We start from the raw sequence: 24,755 nt of genomic DNA on the forward strand, positions 1-24,755 counted from the left end.
AATGATGAAACAAAGTTGGTTAGAAGTTAGTTTTGAATTAAGCGAGCCTTTTCTTTTCATGCGTGTTCCTATCACATGTTCTGTCATGACCTCTCCTGGTTTCCAGGAGTATCACAGCCACATATTTTATGTATATAACTTAATCGTAGTGAGCCAAAGTAGTCTAAATGGAACATAGAAACATATTTACTTTGTATATTTGTGCTTTTGAGACCAGGTGTGATTTCTGTGGTAGCCATTTTGCACCAACCCCATGTAGAGAGAGGTTTGGTAACTCTGGTGTGTTCACCAACTTAAACATCTTGAAATGTTATTACTCTTAAATCATTATAAGTTTAACTGATATGTATTCATCTAGATCCTGTGGTTTAGTTTTGGCCCAGCTATCACTTCCAAACTGGAAGTTTATATTTTGACATCATCTCTATTGGAGCTGAGTCTTTTGTATGTATATGTAGGCTATTAGTTTTATAAGATGTGCAGTGCTATAATTTGTCTTTTTACTGACATTAAGAATATGACATGATTAATTTGATTCGACAGTACCACATCAAGTGTCCTTCTACAACTTTCCCTTGTGGTTTTGTGCAATTTGTCTAAATCTGCCTCTCAGAACTCACTAGAAATACAAGTTATTCCTTTTCAAGGTCTTTCACCAAAACATACCTGTGAAACCTCCGTGCCAAATCTTTATGTGTTACAATTGATGTGCCACAGCTGATGTGCCACTATTGTATGGCTGTTTAGTGTGTTCCATAAGAGGCACAATGAAGGTCTGTCTGATGTATGGAGACGTAATGATACAATACTTAAGCCATAGATTATAATCTATTTATCTATTCTATGATTTCATGCACTATATAGTAGGTTTTAAGTTACATATTTTGGCAGTATTAGTATAGTATTATGCCTATGCCATTCACTTGTGGCTACAATTTCTTTTTTTTAAAGTGCTTATCACCATTGAGATAATTCTTATTTTAGAGATCTATATATTTATTTGTACTTTACATTGTGCACTGATCATTTTTATAATCATTATTATTATAAATTACATAGTAGGAAATAAATCTAAAGACCAAAAATAAATATATTAACTTTGTAGAATACTGTGAAAACGTTATGGAAAAAAGAAAAGGAAAAAAAGTTAGAAATCACTATTTGTCACACATACATTTTATAAATATCTAATTGTTCTGCACTGTTTGATTTAGATAAGCTTCACATCTGTTTAATATTTCATTTTCATTCACTACACTAGACCATACCCGGTCGGCGCAGCGCATCCGTGGGGGGATATGCGCACATGATCTGGCAACCCGGGAGGCAGTTCGTCCCATAGCTGGGCAGCCCCGTAACCATGGCGACAGTGTTTGACACAAAAACGCTAATAAGAAGCTGAGATTTGATGAAATTGAAAAACGGGCTTCACAGTTGCGTTCAGATTGTAATGGTCAATGGCTGTGTGCAAAATCAGAGCAATTGGTCCAGCCAGTGAGGAGAACCGGGTATCTTCACTCACGTACCACTACAGAGGTTACTAGAATTATAGTAGGATGTTTATTCTTACTGTATAATGTCTCATGCTGTGGTGTTGGAATTTGCAGTAATTATTCAATCCACAGTTGCTGCTTTATGTTGTGAAGCCTCCCAACCCCCTTGTGTGCCAAGTGCCTCTTATATGAGTTTAGTTTTTGTTAAGACTATAGTAGTTGGACACTGTATTCATTCTATTAATTACACAATAAAGAGGCCACTAAAGTGAAAAGATTTTGAGATGTCTTGTTTAATACCTGTTTTGTTTCTTGTTATGCCAGACTAACCGATTGATTGATTGATTGATTGATTGATTGATTGATTGATTGATTGATTGATTGATTGATTGATCAATTCATTCATTGAACAAATGGATTAGCTTGTAAAGAGTACAATTCAGGGCCAGTGATTCGTCTTAGATTTGAGATTGAGAACTGAGATTTTCCTTGTGAAGTATCCCCCCTTGTGGTCAATTAAAAGTCTACAGTTTTCAAACATGAAACCCTGCATACGTTTAGGCATTAAATACAGAAAAATCATACTTTGCATGATGACATATTGTACTATATAACCTATATTCTATGGGATTATAATCCCATAGAAATGTATTATTCATCTTATTCTGATCTTGCAATTTGTAAGAATGTCTGATAAAAGACAAAATTAGAAAATAATGCAAATAATGTATCATTGCTCACCCTATCATTAAATCACTAGAGGCTAGATGGGTGCTAGACTTCTAGAGAGTCTCTGAGTTCAAATCCTTATCCTGTCATGTCATCTCTGCCATAGACTTCCTGTCTCTCTATACTCTCCTATCTAAATAAAGGATAAAATGCCAGAAAAACCTTGAAGTGCAGGCTGCAGGCGAAGGTCAATACGTTTGCTAATGGATTACACATCTAAGATGATCAGCAACAGAGCATCAGATAAGGATGAGTTATGTCATGTCCTGATCATTTGATGGTCAGATAAGAGTAGATTAGACATATGTCTGTTGAGGACAAGTGTCTGTTGCATGTCTGTTGCAACAGACACTTGTCTGGAAATGTAAATGTTGTAATGTGTCAATCTGTAATCTCTAAAAGGTGTCTTGTGATATTGCAGGATGGTTGGTGAAAGGGAAAATGTTTTATTCTATCAACTGAAGGTCCAAGTGTGCCATTCATAACTGGTTTTCCATGTCCAGATTCAGAATCTAAAACTGCATTTCACTAAACCACTCACAACATGACTGGCACACACATATTTAGCCCGTCAGAGCCAGTATATTGATTGAAAACTACAAAGGTTATCCTCTTGAGGTGTGTGTAGTAGAGTATTACTATTTAGATTGAGTTGCAATAAATAGTTAGAGCTATGACAACCTTACTGAGAGGTCAATCTGGTTGGGACCAAATAGCTACATTGATGAATATTCAAATGAAAGCAATTTGTGTAAAACAAGTGTACGATTCAGTCAGGGACAATGCATAATACAATGGCGTGTAGAATCTGTACACAGACAGACAGACAGACAGACAGACAGAGAGAGATTGTGTGTGTGTGTGTGTGTGTGTGTGTGTGTGTGTGTGTGTGTGTGTGTGTGTGTGTGTGTGTGTGTGTGTGTGTGTGTGTGTGTGTGTGTGTGTGTGCGTGCGTGCGTGCGTGCAGGCGTGGCAGGCATGCGTGTGTGCGTGTGTGCATATAATACAATAGGCAATTAGGCGTATAACATAAATTGTGAGCCTGTCATTATATCTAAAGTTATGTTCAGTTACTGCACACATATACTACTTTGTAGATTTTAATTGTTATTACAAAACATACATTAACCACTTACGCCCTATATACATTTCGACCATTTGATCTACAAGCTTGTAGATCTGCTATTTTCAAAAGATTTAATATATTTTATACATTTGAAAAAACTTGTCAAATGGGACATTCTGCATGAGTACTTTTACTTTTGGTACGTTAAGTAAATCGAATACCAGAGATGGTAGGGGTCGTGGCCAGGAATAGGGTCTATACAGTACAGAGTAAAATACTCAGTGTTAAATGAACTCTGAAGAGTGTAAAAGTGGGCCCTTACAGTAATTATTACAGTACACTCAAGAGTTAAATTAGCACTGAGGATTTTACTGTAGGCCTTGACAATAGCCGATCTTTAAACAGCCACATCAGCAAACAGATATGGGGCAAGATAAGATACTACTAATGATGGTTTAAAAGGAACAGCACTTACTAAAGCAAGACACTCCCTAGTGTTAACTCGTCCACACCACACTGTTACCATGGCTTTCGACGGCACCTGGAAAGCAGACCGCACTGACAACTATGACAAATTCATGGAACAAATGGGTGAGTGATCATTGATTTGATTTGATTAGTTTGATTTGATGTTATGATTCAAAAACATTCATAAACATTATACATGTTTCTCACAGAAACGTCAGGGATAAAACATAATTAAGACAGCAACTTATTGACATTGTGGTCATTGGTTTTGGACAAACAAAACATCACAACAGAGAACAGACATTGGAAAATACATTTAATGAAATGTATTTATTTGGCACATATATATTTGGCCTGTCAGAGCCAGTATATTGATTGAAAAATACAAATGTTATCCTCGTGAGGCATGTGTAGAGTTGATCATTGGTAAAGCATACTGGCAAAGTAAACTGACAAAAGGAGGTTGTGAAATATTTGCTGAATGACTGGAACATTTCTCTGTGTTTAAGAACAATACAGAGAAATGTTAAGATCATTAGTCATTCATTGTCAGTCTGATCAAGATCAGATAAATATTTATTTTATATTTTAAATATATCTTTATTGCAATGTGTTAATCATAGAATTGGTGCATTATCACACCTTTTAAATTACGTTCATACAGTACAGCGGGTTATATCCTCAATAAAAATGTTGTATTCGATAATCAACTCGTCATTTAGGGGCCACACAAAAATTAAGGTGGATGTCTGAAATGAGATTATTTTGATGTTTTGATTTTTTTTTATTAGCCTTGTGATTTGAACTTTGCACCGATTCACCATATGAAAATGCACAATTAAAGGAAGTGCTGCATGTACAGCCAAGCTGATTAAACGATTACAAGTTTCCTATGATTGTTCAATGTGAAAGTCTGTTAAATACATTTGGTGTATTTGATGACAGGGGTTAACATGGTGAAAAGGAAGCTTGCAGCTCATGATGGCCTCAAGATAACCATTGCCCAAACTGGAGATAAGTTCCATGTCACAGAGAGCAGTAACTTCCGTACACTGGACATCGACTTCACTCTGGGAGTCACCTTTGAATACAGCCTTGCAGATGGAACAGAACTTCAAGTAAGCAGAATTAGCTCACTGGTTCTCAAAGTGGGGGTCCAGGGGTCCTTGAGGGAGTTCCAGGGGGTCCCCAGCAACATTAGTTGATATAATATCAAAATCAGTTTAAACACTTTAACCCTACAGTATATACATCGACTAATTGAAAATAGCCAATCTACAAGCTCACAATGTGTGACGCACTGTGAGCTTGTAGATCTGCTATTTTCAAAAAATCTTGAAAAATGTTGAATATTTTGGAAACATTTTAACAACACAAATCTTGTATGGAGGTCCCTGGCACCAAATATTTTCACATGAGGATCCGTAGCGAAATACATGAAAATGTTTAGTCAAGCACATCTCACCTGCCTCCATCCCTCCTTAGACTCTCTTTATTACCAGTTACAGTAATACCACATTTTCATAAATCAAAACACTATCTGAACATCATTGTACAGTAGGTACATTATTTACTCATTTGATTATTTAAAATCACTACTACAGTAAGTGTAGGCATTGCATTCAGACTTGGACTTTCTTTATTACTCTACTCTGTATTGCACTGTCTGGAATACGTATACAGTTATATTAGCTGTGTAATTGATCAATACATTGAGGCTGGCCTGTCATAGTGTCCACATCATTCCCAAACCGCTACCTTACAATGACATTATTTGACCAGTCAGCAGCTTTTCTTTTATTGCACAATCAGCATCGTCAGATAATTCTGTTATTTCTGCAATGTTGTTGAGTGAGACAGACCACACCTTTTTATATTAATGTCATGCATACTTTTTTCATTGCACTCCAGGGTTCATGGGCTATGGAGGGAGACATGATGAAAGGAGCATTCAACAGAAAGGACAACGGAAAGCAGCTGTTAACCACCAGAATCATTGAGGGAGGGGAACTTGTACAGGTATGTTGTTCCCATTTAGGACATGTATGCATTTTTGAATAGGTGTGTGTGTGTGTGTGTGTGTGTGTGTGTGTGTGTGTGTGTGTGTGTGTGTGTGTGTGTGTGTGTGTGTGTGTGTGTGTGTGTGTGTGTGTGTGTGTGCGCGCGCGCATGCATATGTGTGTCAGCTGTAGTATCAGTATCAGCTGTTTATCTGGAGTCCTTCTTGGGAAACCTTTATTGATGACACATTGATCTCATGAGCTGAAATGTATTACAGTTAAGAGATAAGCACTCATAAAGTTAATTCAATGATTATCCTAAGTTAATTCAATGATTATCTGGGTATTCTGAGGCAACTTCAAGATGCATGCTACAGTAGATGAATGCTCAAAGTATCCCAAAGCTCTAAGAATGACTCAGACAGTAGAGTAAACCATTTGGTTCTAAACTTGAAGGCTGCAGGGACACTATTTAAACACTGAATCAACTAACTTTACATTTCCCCTTCCAGACCTACAACTATGATGGCGTGGATGCAAAGAGGTTTTTCAAGAAGGCTTGATGCAAACTGGTCAAACACGTACATGTACAAGATTGACAAGACTCCGAAGATAGTCGTAAACTTGTTCAAAATGCACTATTTCAAACCTACAGTATATTTTAATTGGTTTTGATACTTAAAAGTAAAGCAATTTCATGCCCATGGTGTCCGTGTTTTTTGTCTTCCATTTAGTTTAGCTCATACTGTAGACTTCAATGTTGCAAACTGCATACACAAGAGAAATAACACTCAGAATAAAAATAGTCATTTAGAGTGATAGCATAATAATTTAAAGTTTATTTAACAATGAATAAAAATAAATATATATTGACATCTACAAAAATATAAAGTGTAGACAGTTACACTGTACATGTTTCTTTCAAACGGTTCCCTCCTTATACAATTAATTAAGTATTGACTGAAGCGCCAACTCACTTCAGTACTCATTTAAGGCCAAATCCTAATCACAAGTATAGCAATTGGATTCAGCCCGTCACAGTAGGTCCTACTTTACACAGGCCTCAGTAGCCTATAATGTATCCTATTCATCCAGTGACAATGTATAAATTATCTTTTATTCATTAAGCTGAAGTGATATATTGTGTTTAGGCCATGTCCCAATAACCTGTATAGTTGATACAATGCCAACTCGGACAGTATGTGACACAACAAAAGAAAGACTTTTGAGATAGTCATCTATAGTACCTTAAGCCTTCAAGGTTGGCCATGAATGACCTGGGGAAAGTAATCATCAGCTTCCTTTCCATTCACACGAGATAATATTCACAATCACACCGTAATTACTAGTTGCCTTTACCCGACTTTAACCGTAACTCAGCATGTACATTCTCCAGATGTAGTAGGTTAATACTTTAGGACCTCACGCATCAAGTATCAGCCACTGCCTCTAAATGCATGCACACATGCATGCAAACACGCACGCACACACACACGTACAGGGTAAGGAGAATTGCATATTCAAAATATTTGAATGACATCCTCCACTTTTCATCCTTTCCCTTTACGTGTTTTTACACTTGAAAATAACACATCCCACCAAAAATGTGAAGGCACTCTTGATTCAACTGAGAATGCAATATTCACAATCCAAAATATAGCCACTGAAAACAAGAGCAAACCTTATGCACATAATTTACAGAAAAAGGGTCATTGACATAAAATACAAAATCTAAATAAATTAAATACAGAAACCAAAGCAGGTAAACACAAATACATTGAGAGTGATACAAAGAACTATGTCATGGACATTGATTCTCCGTTCGATAGGGATTTATCTTCAATACAACTATTGGTTTGCTCAGGGAAAATATGATCTGTCCGCCCCATGATAACATATTTTGTAACTATTATTTATAATGTATACAACATAAAGTTGCACAAAGGCCTCCTTAAATCTATTACAATTGAGAACAACTTACCTGAATAATTGAATCAATGTTGGCTAAACCTCACTGCACGGTTAATAAGTACTGAACATTTGGAATTTTGTCTTTCCTCCAGGGACTATTTTCTGCTGGACTTTTCAAATTAATCTGCATTTTGAAATGGATTTAAAATGCAACGATAACCTAATTTTGCTAACAAAATAATGGCACTGTGAACTTTTGTGTTGGATTACCCATCTCAAGCAAGTTTCAAGTCTCAAGATTTTCACACCAAAATGAAAAGAAAAAAGAAAAAAAAACTAAACTAAATACAGTATGCTTTGGCAGTAACGTCAAGTATACTGTGAGCAGTAGCCAATGGGCTGAATATAACAGAACACCGGTATGGTCCTTTACAGAATAGTACCTAACTATTACAATTATAATACAATTATTCATAGTTACCTACACTTTTTCTACTTTTTTTTAGATTGTTTAAGGTGATGTTTTTCCAGTATTGAAAACTCATGTAAAAGGTTCAGGAGAGGTTACACAAAGCACAGACAAAAACCTTTAAAATGTGGAACAGCACATACAAAATATATACAGTATAGTATCATTGCCATTTATGTTTATACCATAGATTTAACGACTTAAAGAGTGTTCAACAGATACAATTGTTGCAAAATGTTATTTAAAATCAAGAAAATCAATTTTATTGTGAAATTTTTAGGCAGGCCTACAGTAACAGGCTCATTGACCTGAAGCTTCAATACTGATAACCATTTCTACAGTGAGTTACACCGTAGGGATTCTGGATGTACAAACTACAAAGCCTTAAAAAATATGACATACTTTTAACATCATATTACCCAGCTTCACTGCATATACCATGTAATTTTGCAGAATGTTATTTGCATCATAGTTTTTTATTTACAAAATATGTTTGTATAGTCTATTGTATGAGTCTACACTCTTGGGGGAGGGGGGGGGAGTACAGAATAACATTCAAGTATAAACTGAGTTTGAGCCTTGCATAAAAATAAATCCCTATATATATTTACACTATACTTCTTCAAATAATGTATGGTTATGAATAATTGCTTATATTAAATTTTGCATATAAAATTAAGCTCTACCGATAAACCATTTAGAATTTCGATGTCTATTGGACTCAATGTCTATTATTTCCATGCTCATGCTAATACTCCACACACACTTTATAAAGGCCACATGCAGTTTCATTACAATTTTCCAATTAGCCAGATAATGTGGTGTGGTGGTGCTACTTGCTTAATTGATTTGGGGGTTGTGATAATCCTCTCCTGTACTACCTGTACAAATATATCCAATAATATGTCTTAAAATGGAAGACTGAAAAAATACAAGGTGACATCACTGGGAATTACAAAATGGATAGCTAGCACCAGTACATGTGTACAAGATTTTGCATTCAATATTATAGTTTATAGTGGCTTTCATTATCACTTAATGGCAGCCCCTACAAAATAAATTCTTAGTTGACCAATAGTAATGTTGTGTGTATCAAATTAACCGCCATCATTATTATTCTCCCAAAAACCATGGTCCTGAATACAGTTATTAATTACAGTCAGCGTTGTTGAATATTACATTTGGGTTATCCGACCTTTATCAGGAACAGAGATATCTGATGGAGGTCGGATTCCATTTTTCTAACTGCTCCCCTCCGAAACACCTGTCCTAGACCACATTACATCTGTGCAAATATACTCTTTTTATTATAATTCTCCTCTGTGAGAAGATCACTGCACTCTGGTTAAGATAATGTGCCAGAGTGTTGGTGTGACCCGGTGCACACCATTAAGGCTCAGACCTTGCACAGCCAGCCAGGGTTCGAATCCGACCTGAGACTCTTTGCTGCATGTCCTTCCCCATCTCTCTCTCCTTGTTTACTGTCTCTCTTTCATTGTAACTATCTGAATAAAGCATGACAATGCCCCCCTTACAGTTTGGGGTGGGGGGGGGGGGCAAAAAAAGTGTGCTAGTGTGACCAGAAAACAATACTGAACAGAAAAAAGGTTCTGCATAATTAAGTCCATATAAATATCATCTTATTTGACGTTACTAGGTCAGATTAATTTACCAGTACACAGGATGTTATTATTCCTTGTGCCATTTATAACACTAGAGGGCATTGGTGCATGTTGGGTGACAATTGGAAGGGCTTCTACTGTATTAGATGTTCATTCTGTTCTAATACCCATGTAGTTTGTCTATGGCTTTATCTATTTATATCTACTTCAATATTGGTAATGTTAGAATTCTTTCAATTACAAGAAATCAGCAGTGTGGAATAAAAACAAAATAAATAGCATTAAAAAAAGTTAAGGACTGTGAAGTTGTCTGAGTTAACTGAAAGAGCGCAAGTTTTGGGTTTCAGAAGGAAAATTCCTGTTGCATTGGTACTAGGGGAAAAGAGAAGATTTCTTTTTCTGATAACTGACAATCCATAAAACACTATTACTGTATAATACATTTCATTATGGTCTGCAACAAGCTGCCATTAAACTGGTATTCCATTCAATGTGAAGCAGCACAGCTTCATATCCACACATTACAATCGCATGCTGTATTCGTTTGGCATCCAAAACTCATGTGTATGTGTAAAACAGTGGCGTGACATCACAACACAAACTTTGATGACCACACTAGATGACTCTGCATGGTTGCATTTGGTGCTAAATTATATAAAAGTTACTTAAAGGGTTAGTTGTATGTTCACTACAGTACAAATTAAGTAATTTAGTTTGGTGTGTAGATACTGTATACATTGAAAAGCTGCTATGATGGTACCTCTCAATTCATCTCCAAAATAAATATTTAAGCCCCCCCCCCTACACACACAATCTTCACAGGAGTACACAGAGTTATGAAGAGTTGTTATGAAAACCTGTATTGTGATATTTTCATTAGTCAATTACATCAGACTGACAAAAACGGAAAAGTCATTCCTAACCTCATGTTACTTTTTCTTTTTTCTTTTTTACGTGTAACTAACCTCCAAAGAAATGAATGCATGTTTTCCATAACCACTGTCCATCCATGTAAACATAACTTACCAAGTACCCTCATAAAAAACCACGCCCATCCAGTCCTTTGGCAGTCACTGGATTCCATTTTGCTGTAGGCTTATTGCTATTATGGCCTGTTAGAAAAATGAAAACAAGTTTCACTTTCAAATTCCATAAAAAAAAGGAAAAAAAATCGAAAATCAAATCAAAATCAAAATAATAATAAAAAAATAACTGTACATCTGCTTTCTATTTTGTTGTCTTCTGTGGAATATTTAAGTTTTTCTAGAGAGGCTTACTTGTATCAGGTCTGTTTTTTGGCACATCTTGTGAGTGTGCGTCAATGGGCAGTGTGTGGCTGGCATCTCTGTGCTCAGTCACGACTACTGTCCTTGGCACCATGGCAGAAAGGACAAGGGGTCTCTGATGATGGTACTTCAGGCGGTATGTTTCCGTCATACAGTTGTCCACATTGAAGTACGTGGTCAGAGAGACCTCTTGGGCAGGTGGGGCCTGCTCCACTCCTATAGACCTGCATCCAGGTAATCTCTCTTCGCTGTCACATGATGACGGCGTACTCCTCTCAGGGTCAGAGCCTGACTTGGAGCTGGCATCTGAGCAGGGCCTGTGGCATGAGGCGTCACCCTTCCTGTGAGGACTGTCATAGGGTACGTTGACTCTGGTGGAAGGACGTGGGCTTGTTTGAAAGGGCTCTTGAAGGAGCCTGGGGCGGAAAGTAGCTCGGCTACTTTCACCCTGGTGAGGGGAGGTTCTCAGGGTTGGTCTAAGGTGAGGTGACACAGCTGTGCCTACCTGACGCTGATTGGTCAGTTCTGCTGTCTGACTGCTGAACGGGGGTTGTGGGTGGATTAGACGAGAACACAGTGAATCCGAGGTGACAGCCTCGCTGTTGCTGGAGCGGTAAGCACTATCCCTGTCATCAGGCTCAGAGAGAGCCAGATCATCTGAGCTGTTCCATTCAGAACTACTGGTTTTAGCAACGGCTCGTGGCGTAACACTTTCCCCGTTATGTCCTCTACAGTTGCTTATCTCTTGCTGGTCACTCTTCCCAGTCCTGACGTCAGCGTTAGTTGTCTCTTTCTCTGTGCTACCTGCTTTCCGGGAGATGCCGGTGTTGTATTTCAACTTCCGTCTATGAAGAAAGAGAGTTCAAGAGTGTTTTGTTCAAGAAACATGACGGGGTGAATTAAACTGTTAATCCCAATTTCATAACTTGAAAATGCATGTACTGAAACACTACAACCATTTTCTTTCATCGGAGAGGCACATTACCTTGAGGTTGGACTACATTTCAGATGTGAATGTGAAACTTGGTCAGAGTTCTTTCCCTGAGTTTTGTGTTGATGTTTACCTAGGAGTGAAGCAAAATGACAATTGATCAAATTCTCATCATGTCTAATCTTCATTTAATTTTAAATGAAGTTAACATTCTAACATAATAGTAAATATATAGAAAAGAAATGAATGTGTACTAGTGTATTAATGTAATAAAGCAAAACGAAAATCAATAGACCAATCACACACACACTACCCCGAGTGTCAAAATGGCTACCGTGTGGCTATAGTGAATAAGGTACTGCTCCTCCTTGGGAACGCATGATGGCAGCACAGTGTATATTTCAAAAGACATTCTCAGTCACAGCAGGGTGAAGCAGCGGGCATGCACACTGACTACGCAAGCGCAAACGCAGCACACAGCACGCAGCACGCATGCTGAATTCCTTCACTTTAAAAATAGATGTGTTATTTTTTTCTCTGCTGTTGCCCAAGAGAGGTCCATGCAAGGATAAAAGCTTTAACTGTTGGTTGGAAACGCTGGCTCTACATTCACACGAGAACTGATATTGTATCAAGTGGAGCGTGCTCAAAGCATTACATAGAAGATGGAAGGATATAATTCACAACAATGCCAGCAGTCATGTCCAGCTGTGCTATCTGAACAAGCTTTTTGGGATTATCATCAGATTAATGACTGCGCTAGGCTTATTGTGTGACGACTGTACAGTAGGTTAAAGCAGCCAGTCCAAGCTCAGAAATAAGGGAATACCTCAATTGTTAATTGTGACTTCATTACATTATGTATGAGATAGTGACAGCATGTTAAGTGCTGGTGCAGTTCATTTTATTAATAAAACTAGTGTATTCCATAAAAAAAAAAGATAAAATTATTCAAGTCATCCAACTTTCTATATTTTCTATATCTATAAAAGTGCATTGCTTTGCCCAAGCATTCAATGTTACAAAATTAAAGAAAACACCAATTAATGGATTACATACTTGCATTCTGATTATTGTTATAGTTTGTCTTACTTTTTAGAATACACTAAATACAGAACACCTCTAAATACAATATACAGCCCTTACATTTGAAACCATCCAAATGTACAAATATATTTCTTAAAATGTAAATATTGTAAAAATGGTCAGTCATGAATGAATTATTAGCCCACATCTGTTTTGAAACATCTATTTCAGGACTGAATTGTCTAAGACATTCCCTGGCTGTACTGCAGGAACACGCAGATGTGAGAGACATAAACAAGGCTACACTCACTGTGTAATAGCGCTAAAGGTGACTGCATTTATTTATTAACCTTTATACAGGGTGCACAGTAACCTTTATACAGGGTACACGGTAAAGTCATCAGTGTTATTGTATCAATCTGTACACTCTCAGAGCCAGAGGTATTAATATGCACACCCTCAGAGGTACATTAACACTGAGGATTTTACAGTGTAGGTTGACTGAGCACACATGAAACTTTTAGAGCCAAGCCCTGTTCCCAACATGCATGTGTATTTGGTGTGGGAGGAACCCCACGTGAATACGGAAAGTGCATGCATACCCAGGACTTAATTACTATTACATAACATTTCTAACCACTGACGTGGCACCATTCAAGCTCACATCTACACCGGATTAAAGGGGAGTAGATAGATTAAATTCAGAATCAGCATACTGTATATCAATCATATTTAGGGGCATACTGATATTTTGTGACTAATAAGTTGAGGCAATTATGAAATATAAAAGCAAATAAACACGTAGCTCATTATCAAGTATTTTATAATATTACATCAAAACAATGATGTATCTTCCTTTTTACACTAGCGTGTAGCGTGCGTGCGTGCGTGTGTGTGTGTGTGTGAACAGCTAATCTCCGGCACCGTTGGCTTGATCGCAGCAAAACTGAGCACACACACTCCCTGAATGCCAGAGCAGAACCTCTACCCCAAATATTTCACATGGGCCTGTCATAGCGCCACCAGGAGGCCGATTTCTGCAAAACACCTTTTTTGACAGTATTCCTACAGATTTTGTCCAAACATCACACCAATCGGTACACAGTATCTCTATAGTCATTAAACAAAACGGGTCTTTCAGATGTTTCACATTCCATCCTGATTGGCAAAGATTGGCTTGCAAAGTTTGCAGGAGTGCGCCGTTTTGAACAAAATGCCTCAAATCATGAACACAGCGTGCAATTTCCGTGAAATTTTACACACACATTCCCACTAGGCTAAAGAAGAAATGCCACTTGATTTTTTTTTAATCAGCCTCACTATAACAGGCCGATTCATGTTTGTACCTATAACTGCACCGATATGATGGGTAGAATTTTGTATGTGCACACCCTAGAGGCCAAGGAAAAACCTTTGCACTGCATTTTTCACATCTGCCTTTTATAGCGCCATCAGGTGGACGACTTATGTAAAACAAATATTTTGATTACTCCTTCAGATTTTATCCAAATTTTACACAAATCGGTACACATGATCTCTTGTCATGTGATCAAGACGGATTTGTTTCATTTTTCATATTCCATCCTGATTGGCTAAGATTGACATCTAAAGTTTGCAGGAGTGGCCCGTTTTGAACAAAATGCCGCAAATCATGAACGCAGTGTCTGATTGTGGTGAAACTTTACACGCACATTCGCACTACGTTGAGGAACAAATGCCACCCTTTTAACATTACCCTATTATAGCGCCACCAGGAGGCCGATTTTTGCTAAACGTTGTTTTAATATTACTCCTACAAATGTCCAAATCGGTACACACAATATCTCTATAGTCAAGTGATCAAGACGGATCCGTCAGATTCATCCTGATTAGTGAATTCTGAACATTGCTGGCCCAGAATGACCTACAGTACCTGACCTAGCGGAGACCTGTGCTCCGAGGAGCACTTTTTCTAGTTCTTTAATTTGATATCATAGATCCCTTTCTGGTGATTACATCAAAACAATGATGTATCGTCCTTTTTACGTCTCAGTAATTGTTTGTGGGGGGCTCCAAGGATGGCAATGTCAGTCAGTCTCTGTCCAACACTTTTGTCCCAAACAAGATATCTCGAAAACTACAGCACTAGCTGGATCTCCATGGAATCAGTAGATTGAACCATACTGATTTTGTTTCCTCTAGTGCCACCCTCAGGCCAAACTTTTCACTGGCACACAAGATGTGTCAAAATCTAAGGGGCCGATCGCCTTGACACTTGTTCAGTGCATCCATGCTCCCTGGCAGATAAATCCTGACCATTTGAGTGACCCCAATGTCCTTTCCTCTACCACCACCCTAAGGCCAAAATGTCAACTTTGCACACTTTGACATCTCATAATCTCATAGGCAGATTACATGATGAGTACTAGTGATTTTGATGCCACCCCTAGGCCAATATTTTCCACTTGTTTTCTAATTTAAATGCACTTTGTGGCATTTTAATTATGATACTTTATTCTATTTCACTTTAAATGTTTCTATGTTTACAATATGGGTTAAAAGAAAGAAACCAAGAAAGAAAGTGTTTCTGTAAGGATAGCACTGTCGGACAGTTCAAAGGAAGGCGGAAGGAGCAGGGCGATGCTAGCTTGGGTTTTAGACACTTATGATTGTCTAATGTCCCCTGAATTATGAAAATCCTCCGAACTATTTTCACTATAGTTGTTATCCTTAAATGAATCCTCTTCATTTCCAACTGTCCTGTTCTATTTTTACTTCCATCTGTTCATGTTTAGTCAGTGGCATGGCCTGGTAAATTTGAGTAACCTTATTAGAAAACAGCCCACAAGCTAACGGAATAATGCTTACGTAAAGGATTATGAATACAAGGGCTTGGGTTAGAATACTTAATACATTCCCAGTCATACAGAACAGCATCTCACTACACTCAATCACATTGTAGACGCTACAAACATATCAAAGAAAAATCCATCAGCTGCTTTGATCAAAAGTTATTAGCAGCAACGATCAGCCATTGCTTATAGTTATTTACAAACAATTCACATTTACTGCAAACTAAGACATTTACCATGCAAGGAAAGCCTTTGCCTATGCAGGGATCAAATAAATGTAATTTGTTTTAAATGAATACTTGAGCATAGTCTCAAAATGTTATAATTTCCATTTAAAGAAGCTTACCATTATGAGAAGGAGAACGTGCTGCCCCGGCCTTTGCATCGCCTCTGTTCTGGTGCTGCTGGCTGAAAACAAAGCATTTAACTCTCAGTAGTTTGTCAAGCCATTAATTAATAATAGATGAGAGGGTGTGCTTTACTGTTATTTATGGACACAACAGTGATGCGGTCAGGCTTGCGCCAAAGAGCCTGAATAGCCAATAATGATGGTAAAGCACACCCTCGAGTGGTTATACAATGTTTACCAACACAATGAAACACAATATTATAATCAAAATGTATTCATATTGTGGGGCAATTCGCTCAAAATAAAAAGTGTTTCGCTAGTGTTATCTCCGTTTCCCTGGTCAATTATTGTAAAATCTGAAAATTCTGGATGAAACTAATTTGAATTAGCAACAAATTTAATTAAACTTTACAGACATTTTTAAGTTGTGGGTTGATTTTCACAGTTTGTGTTTGCTTGTGATACTTGCTCTGATTTGTAAATATATATATATATATATATATATATATATATATATATATATATTATATGATATATTTTGCAGTAATTTCCATCATTGTTCTTCAATAGAGCGCCGAAGTCTGACGTAATTTACACATCCTACCTGGGACACGGTTTTTCCCCCCCGTTCTGAATTCCCATAGACGTGTTATATATCGCGTCAAATAAGAACTGTGTTCCAAAAATAAACAAATGACCCCGGCGGTTTTACTCTTATGGATATGAACCATCAACTGACGGTGAGAAAACGCTAATGTTACTTCCGACAAATTGTCTGTTTCAAATATGAGTGACTGACTATCATAAACGATACAGAGCCTCCTCCCTGACAATATCGCCGAGAGAGTTTGTTTATTTTTGGACCTCAATTCTTATTTGAGACGATAAGATGACCCAATGTTATTCTCCATAGCGAAATTACTTTACGAACCAGGGGATGGACGAGTGACGTCAGGACTTCTGTACTCTGTACTATATTTTATACTAGTAGTATAGTGTAGTAAAATGATACCTTTGTGACTGTGCCTCTGGTGGTATTCGCTGGTCTACCCCCGGTGAGTCTGGATTGGTGGAGCCACTGCTAAGCCTATCACTGCTCTCATAGCCAGACTCTGTCCTCTGGATGGTCCAGGTGTCGCTACGCAGCAGGGTCTTGGGCCCATTCTTAAGTCTGTTGCTTCTCTGGTGGTTGGGTCGACTCTCTGACTCTAAAGAGCTGTGACTCTCCGTTTCATGCCGTTGTTCATCTTCATAGATGGTCATCAAGCACTTCTGCTTCCGGTCTTCTCTGCTGCGGGTGTATTCCCGCTCTGGCTCACGGTCTCGTTCAGCATGCACCCTCTCATGGGATGAAGGCTTACTGTGCCGTGGGCTGTCGTGTTGCTGCTGACGCCGCTGCTCCATTTCATTCAGCACGCTGTCCACGTTCAACACCTCCCGAACGGGCCTCCAGGTGGACTTGGCTTTACTACTGCGGCTTCCCCCACCACCGGACTCAATTTCGTGATCATGGCGACTGGGGGATGCACTGGTCCTCCGGCTGTGACCGACACCCTGTACACCAGACGACTGCCCGGCACGCGGCTCCTGAGATACTCTGCTTGAATGGCTCAGTGACTTCTCAGCTCGTGGACAGCCTTTTAACTTCTGCTCTGTGTGTGGTTTCAGTCCATTCTCTGGAGATGAAGATCTAATGTATGCCATATCTTTAAAAACAAAAAGGGGGGTGGAAGTATTTGGAATGGATCACATTTTGAATAACATTTTATCTGGTACCAGCATGAAGTTTCATTGTCACCATCTATTCTGGCTCTTTTCCTCTAACTTCAATGTTCCCTGTATCTATACTGCATATGGTACACTAGCAGTTTTCAACCTTTTATGAGCTCTGTACCACTAGCATATTTCAAACAATGTTCAAGAACCTCCCCACTAAGGGTTAGGGTTAGGGGTGCCAATAAATAAGAATTTAAAGTGTACTACATTACATTAATCCAAGCCGGAACACAATCGATTGATTGATCATTAAAACAAACATGCTCTGAAAATGCACGCAGCCTACCTATCTGACCAATTCGGCTGCCGTGTTAAATGGTCAGATGGGTGGGCCGCAAATGCTTTCGAGATTTACAAGTGGGCCACCATACAAAAAAGGGTTGAGAAACAGTGCACTAAATTACCTTTGTGTTGAGAAGGGTCAGTTCGCCTATGTCCTCTGTCCTTTTTGGACGCCTCAGAAGCCCTCTGCAAATTCTCCGTGAAGGGCTCACGGATTTTATTTGAACTGCCAAGAGGGAGTTTCACTGAGGAAAAGGGGATTTCAATGCCAGATGAGTCCTTAGTTAGTTAGATTCAAGATAAGATTTCTGCACACATGTGGCCCTCATTTATCAACAGAGCGTAAAAACCGGCTTATATTTTTCCATATATTTGGCCGTACACCAACGTCGAAGTCACATTTATCAAAGGATCAATCTTTTGTTTGTTACAATCTTTGTTGTCACATAGGCAGGCTTGTAGCCTACATGAATGACATATTATGATACCACTCACATCGCCATGAATGGAATACGTTTGTACACCCATTTATTTAACCCATACCGAGCAGTGCGTGTTCGAGTTACACTAAATAAAGCAGTCATGAGACTCGGGCGGAATGCAGTCATCCCGTGCCGCCACGTTAATATTGGAGCGTCGGGTTTATATCCTTAACCCAGCCAGGTTGTGTAGCCTACATAACTCTCTATGACATAACTCCATAACATAGGACAAGCTACTGTAAGTTTGTAGACCTCACTGTCCATGAAAAGATGGTCGGGACTACCGAAAATTATCTCGCAGAAGCGCTAATAGCAGATCTACAAGCTCACAACCCGTTGCGATGCGACCTGTTGTGAGCATGTAGATCTGCTATTTTCAAATAGCCAATGCAGCCAGATCTGCAAGCTTAACCGAATGACTGTTAAGGCAGTTTGTTTAAATGAGTTTATAAAATGATATATTTTCACAGCGATTATTTATTAGTGTAGATATACACATGTTGGAGTGGATTATGTGTCCAGATGCCTGTCAGACAGTCAGACAATGCTGCTCCGCAGGTCTACAATGGAATAAACGGTCGCAGCCAACGTCAACAATTGGTCTCGAACAGACGTGAGATCTCAGCGTACGGTAGGATGAATCCAACGTCAGGATATATTGATAAATGCCGAAAGTTGCAGTGATCTCGTCGTACGGCCATTATTTGGTCTGCACCGCGTTGATAAATGAGGGCCAGTGAGTCTAACGGGTGTTGTTGGCAAAATGTAAAGCGGAGTGCCTTTTTTCCCCTCTACGATAAAAATGGCTTCGCCGCCGAAACTAGCAACTCTACAAGTGTGTGCTTGTAGAATGTGCTATTTTTGCCAAATGTTTGCCCCAGAATAGGGATTTTAAGGTTTGAGTGGTAAACCCATTCAATCTACAAATGTCTTCTGAATCCTAACTGGTTTCTGAAAAACATATATGTTGCTATATAAGTGGTGCTCAAACCTTTTCATGTCAAAATGATATGTATTTGGCCGCAGACCCCCATCTCAAAATATTTTGTCCCCCCCCCCCCCCCCCCCCCCCGAGAAGCAAATGTTCGCTTTACAAAATATATATATTCAAAGATTTGCACACATTTTCACGATTTATGAGCTATGAGCTTGTATATCTGCTATTTTTAAATAGCCCAAGACATCCAAAATCACACAGATGCAGAAGCTAACAGCAGAGACCTGTACTAACCTCTGTTGAAGCCTGAGGTGGATGGAGGAGGTAGCAGATGATTGTGGAGGCCCTGATTGGCACCGTGTGGCCCTGCATTCTCTCTGCCAGGATCAAGCTTCTTGGAGCTCGTTACTGCAGAAGACAAGACACGTCAAATTAGTGTTCAGAGCAGAGCAGACACACACCCTGACTGTCGTCCAGAAACCTTATACAGTATGTCCAAAACCATTACTTTGACTTGAATGGGAAGAAAAGAACCTGTGTTCCAAGGGATCCAATGTAGTTATCATTTAGTCACGAGCTCTTGTTTATACTTTTCCTTTGGTTAAATATTTATAAAAACCCACAGACACACTTAAGCACTTTCAACCTGGCGTACCTATTTTGGGTATGTCTCTATAGGCAAAAGGTTTCATAACAAAAAATATATATTTGTCGCTACTATTGAGAAACATTGTCATACGACTATACATTTGTATAAAATATGGCATTAATTTATGGAAAAAAAACATAAAAAGCTGAAATAAGGACATGCTGTGGTGCAACGATATGTAGTAGAGAGACTTGTGACCACTTGTGACGCACTCACTGGACATTTAGGAATAGTTGGACACGTGCACACATGAGGGCACTAAAGAGCCTGATAAGCCGTTTACAGATTGGATGCAATAACCACCAGACCACCCTGCTATAACTGTCTCTTCTATCATTTATTTTACATTTCAAAGCACCAGCTACTGTAGTATTCTCTTGGCTTACACATTGTGTGCATGATGTGCAAAGAGTAGAGCACGCATCTCACCAAAGCACAGATGCCACATCATTAGTCAACCATCACAAGTAGGCTTATAGACATATAGCACGGCATGCCTTCACTTCACCTCACAATGCCTCCCACATACTTAATTATTAATCTAAGAACAAAGGAGGTTTTGTGGTTCTACTGAATTAAGTAATTGCTTAAAATAAAAATATAATTATCAGCTTAAATTTTGAGTGTTCCAGTTGCAATCATTTCCAATTTCACTTGTTTATCCTGTATCCTGAATGAGTTCTCTCTCCTGATTGGACAAAACTGGTATCCCGACCTGAAAACGTATTGTCTGTTTAAGAGCTTAAGAGACAGGGAGACCGCTGTTATTAAATAAAAATTTAATTAAAAAGAAATGTATATATATATATATATATATATATATAAAAAGATGCCGAAATACAGTCAATCTCTGTTCAAAAGCATTAACACAAGGCCCTACTGTATCTATTTATTTATTTTTAACAAATCCAATCAATTACTTACACTTTTTGTCACCAAAACCAGAATCCAATCCCATGCCAACAGAGGTACCAGTACACAATACTACAGCAAAAATAAATCCATCTAACACCAGGGCGCCATTGCCAAAATCCAAAGCTGAGAAATTAATGGAAGCAAACATTGAAAATGTCTAGGGGAGGAGTTAGTACACAGCAAAACCCTCAGTGCCGATTCAACTCCGAAAACGCAAAAAAATACTGACACTTGCTGATCCATTTCTGTGCTCTCAAAGTTAAATTAACAGTGAGGATTTTATTGTGTTCTGTGGAGCAAATGCAAGAGTGTGCTGGGCCCCAGGAGCAGGGATTAGCGAGGGAGGCGTGGGTGGTAATCTGCGTGTAACAGAAGCATCATCCTCATGTCAAGTTCAACTCGGCACACAACGCAGGGCAATCTCTGTTTGGGGAGTGGTTTAAAAGCACTCTCTCAATCCCAATGCAATAATCTGTGGAGTGAAATGGTAATTTTCTACAGCACTCTTTCAAGTGTTGTGTCATGTTCAATTTGATTTACTGAAATGTACAGTGCTTCAAAAAATGCTTCGAAAAATGTATTTGATACTCAAAAATATTGTTTATTGGACAAATGGAAGCTGATCACCACTGTAATCCTCACTGATGCATCTGTTGCATCCGATGCATCTGTTGCAACTGTTGTGGATTCAATCCACCTTAAGTCCTCCCAAAATGATTCACATGATTGTAACCTGGTCATGTGCGCTTTCAGTAACCCTAATTGATTTCTGGCCACTATAACAACAGTCGCAGAAATTAAAAGAAATATGCTTAACATAGGAAAGGGTTGAATTCATGACATTTTCAAAAGTAGAGAAATAATGTATAATTACATTACATTGCAGGTAGGTGTGTCTGCAATGCTATGCATGTATATGATTGTGTGTGAACTAATTGTGTCCAAAATAATCACGGTTTAATTAAAGTATAAAGAACAGATCAACTGCTTAATATTGGGGACAACGGCCATACATTTGGTATGAAATAATTTACCCAAATCCAAAAGTTCACAACAAAACTGTAGAAAGATGTATCTGAGAAAAAAGGAAATGTAACCTTTTTGGACTGTTAAAAGGAAATTATTGTTGTCAAACATTGACAACAATGTTGTGGGGGGGGGGGGGGGGGGGGGGGCATTCACCAAACATAGCAGATCTACAAGCTCACAAAAGCGTTCCAAATACAGTTGTAGCTCAGATCCGTTTTTACTAAGAATAGAGGGTTGAAGTGGGTAAAATACACACATCTACTGTAGGTACTGTATGCAAGAATAAGTACTATAACTGTTCACTGTGAGAGCTTTCATCAGGGTTCATCTTACCTGTCACCTCACCATTAACTTGGGCTTTGTAACGGGAACACATGGTTGTTTGTTTTGGTGCATCCTCACTGGAGACAGGAGTCCCTTCAGGATTGGTGTAAAATAAAAGCAGAGGCTGGAAATGTCCCCGGATACATTTAGAGGCAACATCTTTCCACTTGGATCCAATCTGTGAAAAGCGAAGGAGTAGATCAGCTATTTTCAGTGAACAGATTTGTGTAGAGGGGAAAAAAGGAGGGGCCAAGTATAGACCCCTGTGGGACACCGGTCAGTTAATTATATAGGGTTTAATTGGTTAAGAGAATGTAACAACAATATGATGATTTTCCAAAGTTATCCATCTTTTGCCGTAGGACAAAGGAATGACAGAACGTAGTTAGTTACTTACCTCTTTTACAGTGGCATCGTCAAAGAACATCCATTTTGAAGATTTGGTGTGATAGGCAAAGGCTGAGTAATGTTTAATTGAAAAACAGATCATCCCCACCAGATGTAACTCACTTCTTTTGGCATTCTCATCGGTTACACGATTGAACAACTGAAAGACAAAAGGGAAATGTTTCCCTTTGGTAAATGCTAAGTCATCAAAGGAAAATCTGATATATAGTATACAGTATGTTTGACTGCCTCAACCAAAAAGGTTATTCTAAAAGCTACCAACTTTGGTGCACTGTTCAGTATTTTCAAGCCCACTAGTTTGCAAACAAAAGCCACAGATTGAGCTATTTTCACAAATTATTTCAAGTTTCTTTCATCAGAATTTTTTTTTTGCAGAATAGAATATGTATACTGTGTGTGTTCTGTACAGTGTGTATTGTCTGTTTATTTCTCAATTCTTGTGACACAGAATATTCATTCATTGATTCATTACACGTTGTCTGGAGTGGTTTGTTTACAAATGGCAGAGAAATTGTGTAGCTCTCGCTGCTCTTACCCCGGACAGGTTTAAGCGTGGACCAAGTGACCTAATGACATCATCTGTAAGGTCCGATTGTTCAGCATCCCATACAAATCCAATAGTGACAATCTCTGGACAGTTCATGAGCACACGTCGGATCTTGATGCTCTGACCACAGTTGCTCTGCAGAGCACATAGTAAGATCAGAATTATTTTACAAAAACTACATTGCAATCTTTTTTAAATAGCTGGTAGTCTACAACATCAACACAAATTCTAGGTCATGCTTTTCTAAAACCTCAATATAGTACTCTATCCAGGGTGAAAATACAAGACAAAATTCAAAATCTGTGTAGCAAAATTGAAAATGCCATAACCTACACACACAGAACCACACAAAAATGTCCTTCTAGTTTTTATTTGTCAAAATGATCTGATTCACCACACAAAAAAACTATTACTACATTTGTTTGCACAATCCATTTTAGTCAATAGCTGGCAATTTGCAGAAGAAAGGCTAAGGGAACAAGACACTTTGCTACACCAATCTGACTCACATTGAAGTAGTAGACAGCAGTAGCAAGCACAGATGAGAGAGAGAAAAAATGGATAAGCTCCTACTGCTATTTATATCCTAACACTAGTCTGGCACCCTCTCCTTCCGGCTGCTTCAAGTGCAATGTCAAAGCAGAAAGCCCAGAGAGCCAGAACTCTGCATGCAACAGCAGTCACTTCTATCCATCTTCACTGAGCTGATTGCTGGTCAACGTTTAATTCAAATCAAGCAGAGGTTTGAAAGCATGTGGAGAAGGCATTGGAAAGCAATGTTAGAGCTGCCGCTTTATGAATTAGCAATTGTGCATATCTTCTTTTCTAATAGAAATAGAAAGGGAACAACAAACAATGACCATAAGAAACATACCGGACATCTTCTGGGATCACCAATAGCGTTTGCTGCCTGCAGCAATTCTCCAAACATGTCTGATCTGAGCCTTTCATTCTTCCCCATCATACGATCGACCTGTTGGCTGAACATAAAGACGACAGGTTGTGTAGTCGGTGGATCATAGTTAAACTGGAGGAGGTCCATAAATGTTTGCGGCAGCACATTGTTGCTGTCGCGCTGAAACCTCATATATCCATATTTCAACTTTTAATGCCCCCCGCGTAAATTAATGCCCTACTTCGTCATACAACAGTGCCACATATAAGTAGCGGAAATAGCCGATCAACAAGCCCACAACGCATCGCAATGCGTGTGAGCTTGTAGATC

The 24,755-nt window shown here is 38.6% G+C and overlaps 2 protein-coding genes across 3 annotated transcripts in view; one reads left to right on the top strand and one right to left on the bottom strand.

Moving 5' to 3' along the window:
* The first annotated feature begins 3,784 nt into the window (after positions 1 to 3,784).
* On the top strand, positions 3,785 to 6,434 carry fabp2 (fatty acid binding protein 2, intestinal). Its single transcript, XM_084081939.1, has 4 exons — positions 3,785 to 3,879; positions 4,702 to 4,874; positions 5,668 to 5,775; positions 6,269 to 6,434. Exons 1-4 carry the CDS (start codon positions 3,813 to 3,815, stop codon positions 6,317 to 6,319), a joined length of 399 nt encoding a protein of 132 aa, XP_083938065.1. The 5' UTR covers positions 3,785 to 3,812; the 3' UTR covers positions 6,320 to 6,434.
* Positions 6,435 to 6,575: 141 nt separating this feature from the next.
* Positions 6,576 to 24,755, bottom strand: part of usp53b (ubiquitin specific peptidase 53b) — a 28,178-nt gene continuing 9,998 nt past the window's right edge. The window contains exons 8-19 of one of the 2 annotated variants that reach the window (XM_084045404.1): positions 24,405 to 24,510; positions 23,519 to 23,665; positions 22,973 to 23,122; positions 22,585 to 22,753; positions 19,953 to 20,066; positions 18,362 to 18,484; positions 17,194 to 17,887; positions 16,179 to 16,240; positions 12,030 to 12,108; positions 11,036 to 11,889; positions 10,785 to 10,870; positions 6,576 to 10,130 (exon numbers count right to left, since the gene is read on the bottom strand). In XM_084045404.1, the coding sequence (XP_083901530.1) occupies positions 10,794 to 10,870; positions 11,036 to 11,889; positions 12,030 to 12,108; positions 16,179 to 16,240; positions 17,194 to 17,887; positions 18,362 to 18,484; positions 19,953 to 20,066; positions 22,585 to 22,753; positions 22,973 to 23,122; positions 23,519 to 23,665; positions 24,405 to 24,510 (2,575 nt within the window). In that variant the 3' untranslated portion in view covers positions 6,576 to 10,130; positions 10,785 to 10,793. Of the gene's footprint in view, positions 10,871 to 11,035; positions 11,890 to 12,029; positions 12,109 to 16,178; positions 16,241 to 17,193; positions 17,888 to 18,361; positions 18,485 to 19,952; positions 20,067 to 22,584; positions 22,754 to 22,972; positions 23,123 to 23,518; positions 23,666 to 24,404; positions 24,511 to 24,755 lie in introns of both variants that reach the window. The other variant, XM_084045403.1, reaches the window with a different exon arrangement.

This window comes from Gymnoscopelus microlampas, assembly GCF_963454915.1.
Source record: "Gymnoscopelus microlampas genome assembly, chromosome: 2".
NCBI classification, from domain to species: Eukaryota; Metazoa; Chordata; class Actinopteri; order Myctophiformes; family Myctophidae; genus Gymnoscopelus; species Gymnoscopelus microlampas.

Bases quoted from the DNA above. Each gene is read 5' to 3' on its own strand.
- fabp2 (XM_084081939.1), top strand. From the start codon at position 3,813: ATGGCTTTCGACGGCACCTGGAAAGCAGACCGCACTGACAACTATGAC. The intron at 4,875-5,667 runs GTAAGCAGAATT...ATTGCACTCCAG, and splicing joins CAGATGGAACAGAACTTCAA to GGTTCATGGGCTATGGAGGG. The intron at 5,776-6,268 runs GTATGTTGTTCC...TTCCCCTTCCAG, and splicing joins AGGGAGGGGAACTTGTACAG to ACCTACAACTATGATGGCGT.